Raw genomic sequence first — 6,034 nt, forward strand, 5'->3', positions numbered from 1 at the left:
AGTGTAGCTCTGTCTCTGGCTCTCTACCGCATAGTTGACATATCCTAGACTCTGGTGGTATCCCTCTGAATCTACCCATCTCAATCTCCAACTGGTGTGAGGATGTGCGAATCTGACCAATAGCACATCGCAGATCATGAGATAAATGAGTGTCCATGTAGCTCGGACGAGTCACAAACCCATCCCCTGAAAGTTGGAGAAGGTGCTCTTTGTAGAAAGCCATCTTCGTGCCCAACTCTTGTATCGGCTCTACCCATGTCCTCCTGGTGTCCAACTGTATAAGATCCTGTCGAATGAGTCTAGTGATCTCCGTCCGTGTGACTGGCAGGGAGGGTGCATCCAGGGAATACTGAAAGAGAGGCAATCTATCCATGCTGAGACCATGCCTCTGAAACCATGAGGTCATCTGTGCATACCAACATGATGCATCTCCTTGTATCGCTAACTGTCTAGAGGACTCAAGAGCCAGTCTAGTATATCTGCCTCTATGTGTATCCCATAGACTGTGCATAAAGGACATTGATCTGGTAAGAGCCTCAATCTCTATAGGAGGGGCGGCTACCTCCGCTCGAATAATCGCATGTGGTACAGAGGCCTTGGCTCTAATCATCCGGGATATCATAAATACCAACGGTCTCTCCATGTTCCTCCAACTGTCATGATTCACAGATGGTCCCCAAACTTGGACCCCATAAAGCATAGCTGAAGCAACCAAAGTATCAAAGAGCCATAGTTTTGTTCGTGGTTCTTGAAACTGAACCTGCGAACACATCCTCTCTAGCCCTCCTAATGCCGCATAGGCTCTGGATAGTCTAGTCTGTGCTGCTCTCCTCAGGGTAAACCTCGGTCCCGTGAATACCACCCCCAGATATGTATATTCATCTGTGTACTCCACAGTGTCCTAGCTATATATGAGTGTAGGTGCCGATCTCTTGACCCACCGTGGTGTGGTGTTAAACACCATAACCTTGGTTTTACCAAGGTTCACAGACAGTCCACTATCCTCTGCAAAGTTGTGCAATGCATCCAAATGTCTTTGCATGCCCTCCGGTGACTCCTACATTAACACAATATCATCAGCATATAATAATAAAGGGATCCATGTCCCTGCCAGCTGAGCGCCTCTGTCACCCTCTCTGTCAATGTAGTGAGAGACCTCATCTACATACATACCAAAAAGTGTAGGGGACAAAGGACACCCCTGTTTCACTCCAATAGTGGAATGAACAATGTCAGAAATCCCCTCAAGAGTGCGTACCTGGCCAGTCACTGAGCCATATAAAGCCATGATCCCCCATATGATCTCTGTGGGTACTCCCAACTTCAGTAGCTTGTGCATCAATCTGGCCCTTGGCACTGTGTCAAATGCCTTGCGGAAGTCCACAAAGCAACAATACATACATCTCCCATGTGCCCGACCCTCCTCAATAATGGCTCTGAGTGTAAGAATATGGTCCAACGTGGAGAAACCCCTCCTGAATCCAGCCTGTCCTGCTGCTCGTATGCCCTCATTTTCTGCCCATTTACTCAGTTGCTGTTCAAGAATGGATGCATACAACCGTGCCAATGTGTGCCCTATCATAATAGAGAGAGAGAGAGAGAGAGAGAGAGAGAGAGAGAGAGAGAGAGAGAGAGAGAGAGAGAGAGTATATTAACGTCTCTAAAAAGCCAATGTGACCTATGAAACTAAATTAGTACATATAATGAAGCAAATCTCTCATCTAAAGTCCCCAAAGAGTTGGTCTAACAGTAAGGCTTTGGCCTCTCAACCTACAGGCTGTGGGTTCAAATCCCCCGTTGGGTCACACTCTAAAGGGACACCTTGTGCTCACTCGGTGTTCACGTTGCTAGGGCTCTTGCCCTTGGACACTTGAGTGCATCCTCCTCATCGGGTGGGTCTCTCGAGGAGGAGGTTCCTAGCTGGTTGCTACGAGTTCTCTCCGTCGTTCCGAGCATGTGGTGCATCAATTAGGTGGCCATGGTGATGCCTACGTGTGGCTCTTGCCCGATGGTACACGGCCCTTGCCCGACCATGTAACATGGCTAATATTTGGAAGGGATAAGCACCTCCCTCTGTGGGCCGTCTGGAGTGTCGAAGAAAATGAATAAAAAATCTCTCATCTAAAAGAAAAAAAACTAAGTTATAAGCTAAAGGATGAAATGATCTACCGATGTGAAAATTAAATCCATGGTCCAAACATACAAGGTATTTATGAAGTATCGTTTCTCTATGAAGCATTTCTCTCATCAAAAGATGTCGTGGCGTTTGTCTTTGATGGTTTTCAATCATAGGTTTGATCATGCAGGCCAAAAATACACTTTTTTTTTGCACCATTACACCATCGTACGTCCCAAAGAAAATGCCTCTCTTTTGAAGGAAGGCAAGATTGCAGCTGCACGCTCTTGGCAAGGAGAAGTCCCTTGGCTGGGATGGTCTGACCACTGAATTCTTTAGAGAATTTTGGGATGACCTCAAGGCCCTAGTCATGACTATGGCTAACCGAGCCTTTATCAATGGATCCTAGTGTAAAAAGAGGGCTTATCAAGCCTATCCTGAAACAGGTGTGCTGCTCGCATCTTAAGCATTGGCGTCCCATAATCATGATGTGGTTTACAAAATCATAGCCAAGGCAGTCTCTCTTAGAATTGCCCCACTGTTGGACAGAGTCATCTCCCCTCATCAACACGGCTTTATCAAAGGAAGGTCAATATATGACATCTTGACGGCAATGGTTGGCATTGAGTATGCAGCCTTCACGAAGCAGGAGTGCATTCTACTTCAGCTAGACTTGGACAAGGCTTATGATAGGATTATATGGTCCTTCATTGAAGATGCCATGAAATCACTGGGCTTTGGGCCTCGCCTTTGTCGACTTGTACACACTCTGGGCACAAGCAGTCAAGCTGAGATCTTATTCAATAATAGAATTGTGGGCTCCTTTGAAGCCAAAAGATCTATCAAGCAAGGATGCCTCCTTGTCCCTCTTCTATTTGCTATTGGGTCGCATCCTCTAATAACGATGCTCGAAGCTGCTGCTGTGCGGGGGGGAAATTCAAGGTTTAACTCTGCCTGGTAATGACCAGCTTCTGGCCAAGATGTTTGCAGACGACTCCCTCCTCTTTTTGAAAGCCCGCCCTCAAGTACTTAGGAAGGCCCTAGAGATTGTGCAGACATTTGTTGTGGCTTCGGGGTTAAAGTGAAGTAGTAAGAAGTCTAGATTGATCTCCTTGACGAAAAACGACTCATTTGACCCATCGGTATGGTCAGGGAAGATAGTGTCAAAAGAAAGGATTTTTTTACATCTGGGCGTTCCCTTAGGGGTGGACGTTACTCACAAACAAATATTTTAGTGGGTCCAAGAGAAGGTCTAGAAAAAAATGAGAAGGTGGAGTATGTGTTACTTCCTTTCCAGAGTCGGATCAGAGTGATCAACTCATTTATGCTTCCATATATTGCCTTCACTAGCCCGCTCCTCAAAATTGCCAAATGTAACTGGAAGGAGTTTTGGAAACCTGTCAAATGACTCTTATGGAGGAACAATACTAAAGCCTCGGCGTCATGGCAATGGGCAAAGTGGGAAGGTATTACTCGACTATTGGTCCAAGGTGGCCTTGGAATTCTCAACCCTATTGTTCATGTTGAGGCCCTGAGTGCCAAGTTTGTGGTTTCAATCGCAAAACAAGACCAGTCTTTGGCGGTCATGACCAAGGATATGATAGACAAGGCAAAAATTTGCCTTAAAGGTGGTCAATGGAAAGGGATCGAGGTGCATAACAAACTATTAGCCGCGAGGTGGTCTACTCTGAGACTGGGTGGCATCATGGGAGAGCTGGTGTGAAAGTGCAATAGAGCAACATGGGTACTGGAATGGGGTGAATTAACTAGATACTTCCGGAACTCTATTTCGCACTGGTCCCCTTGGCTGTCTAGAGATGCAGGTGGAATTCGGAACCCTTACTGGAGAGGAACTGCAAGAAGAATGAACAATGAAGGTCTGCTGCGGTTGAGCCACTTCTGGGATAGAAATAGCAAGTGTTGGAAATCCTCCGACCAGGTGGCAGCCAATTTCAACTCAATGGCACTGAAAAGCTTCTTGTTAACAGAGTTGTAGAAGGCGTGGACAATATTCCGATGCCGATCTGTGAATCTACTTTTGAGTGGAAAGCTTGGAAATGGCGTTTGAGTAGTCAATTCTTTAAACCTCATGCCAAGGGGATTTAGCAAGCGTTAATACATGAGACTGATTGGTTTGCACCTTTGAACAAGTAGTGGAAGAAGCAATGGACGGAGGCTAGATGGGTTGACGTCATGAAGAACATTTGGAATCCATAGTGCCCTTAGTTTATGAAGATTTTTTTGTGGAAAGTTCTATGGGGGGCCTTGCCGACAAGTGTCAAGATCCATGCACGTGGTATCGGGTCTGATAGATGTTTAGGATGCAGATTGGCTAATGAAGACCTCATCCACCTTTTTATGGAATGCTCGACTATTAGAGGCCTTGCAGGCAAAATGTGCAAATGGACACAAAGAACGTGGAAGATAGAGTTTTTCAAGAAGGATTTGTGCCTTGGGGGGAAACAATTTCAAAGTTCTGCGCTCCTAATCTGTACTCAAATTGTTAGATACTGTTTCTTTAGTAATATATGGAAGGCGAGGAACTGCCATATCTTTGATAGCGACCTCTCTGTGGCTAGCTTCTCGGAGATTGTGAAAGGAAGTAAGGAGTTAATTTATGTGGTAGAGAAAAGGTATAACATCAAGGATTGGCTTAGGGCAACCCTCGCCATTTGGTCAAGCCTCGCCGTGTAAAGGATTGGACATTTGGTAACAATGCGTGACTAGGTACTTTTGACTAAGCTTTGATGTAACCTTTGTCCCTCCAGGCTCGACATGAGCTTGAGGTTGATTTGTATTTTTCTTAGTGACATTTTAATACATCCACTCACAATTGTGAGTTTTGCAAAAAAAGAAAAAGAAAAGGGAAGGCAAGATTGCCATGTAGCCATCATTCAACTAACGAACGTGTGCTCGCATGCATAGATGTTGTTTAGGGTCACTCTCTCTCAAGATAGCCTATGGGTTGCATATTAGTGAAAGTGAAATTTATCCAGGGTTAAGTTTGAATGACCCCCTATTCGCACTCATGTAATGATAACAAATACTTATAGAATATCAATGCATTCTTTTGGGTTTATGTTGACAATAAATTCAAAATTTAAATGGTCTACGTTTCAAACTATAATTTGCAATATCATACAATTCGTTAACAAGTGTTTTCGTAATGGGTTTGGTGTCCGGCTTGACTTTGAAATTGAATCCCATCCAACAAGTGTTTTCTTATGCTACAAGCAGGGCAACCGAAATGTGCTATCAACTATCCAATCTCCAAGAAACATTCAATCTCCCAGGTTGGAGCATAGCACTCCTGTGGATTGTATACGAGAGGTATATGAATTGCAAAAAGAGCTACAAAGACTTGCAATGGGTCGATGAAGTGTTGCTACTATCAGTCAGGCCAAAAGAGAAGACCGATATGATAAGACACAAGATGCCTTCAAAATAATATTTTAAAAAAATCTCCACAAGCATGAGAATGTTCAAGCATGTTTTAATAGTTTTTTTAGTGACAATTCAATCAATATTGACTAATTACATGAGGACCAATAATTAGTGACACTTCCCAAACTAACCAATGCATTTAAACTCTATGAGAAATTCAATTGGTGATTTGTAGCCACATCAGCATGCTATGTTATTGAAATTTCTATGCTTCATACTCATTGCTTAAAAAAAATTAAAGATAAAAAAAAAACTTGGTTATGGCAAGCAATGTTTGTAGCCTACTTCAGCCCCAACTTTTCACTCTGTTGCTATTTGAAATTATGCTGGTTGGTGTGGTTTGATAAATAGAGATTGTTGCCACAATGTTTAAGCTTACGACTAGGTGTCTAAAAATATGATGCCTTACATAGTTCAGTTTGGAGCTTGTTTACTAATTTCTGTAGCTTTGGTGATTTTGATAAGCTACATTTG

The 6,034-nt window shown here is 43.7% G+C and overlaps 1 protein-coding gene across 3 annotated transcripts in view; it reads left to right on the top strand.

Annotated features, from left to right (window-relative positions):
* The window catches only part of LOC147418200 (uncharacterized), a 47,927-nt gene extending 42,100 nt beyond the window's left edge, over positions 1-5,827 (top strand). For 2 of the 3 annotated variants that reach the window (XM_086506660.1, XM_086506659.1), the window contains exon 10: positions 5,354-5,827. In XM_086506660.1, the coding sequence (XP_086362786.1) occupies positions 5,354-5,494 (141 nt within the window). In that variant the 3' untranslated portion in view covers positions 5,495-5,827. The remainder of the gene's footprint in view (positions 1-5,353) is intronic. The other variant, XR_015187254.1, reaches the window with a different exon arrangement.
* The last annotated feature ends 207 nt before the right edge of the window (positions 5,828-6,034 follow it).

Source organism: Adiantum capillus-veneris, chromosome 30 (assembly GCF_014529385.1).
Source record: "Adiantum capillus-veneris isolate H3 chromosome 30, ASM1452938v2, whole genome shotgun sequence".
NCBI lineage: Eukaryota > Viridiplantae > Streptophyta > Polypodiopsida > Polypodiales > Pteridaceae > Adiantum > Adiantum capillus-veneris.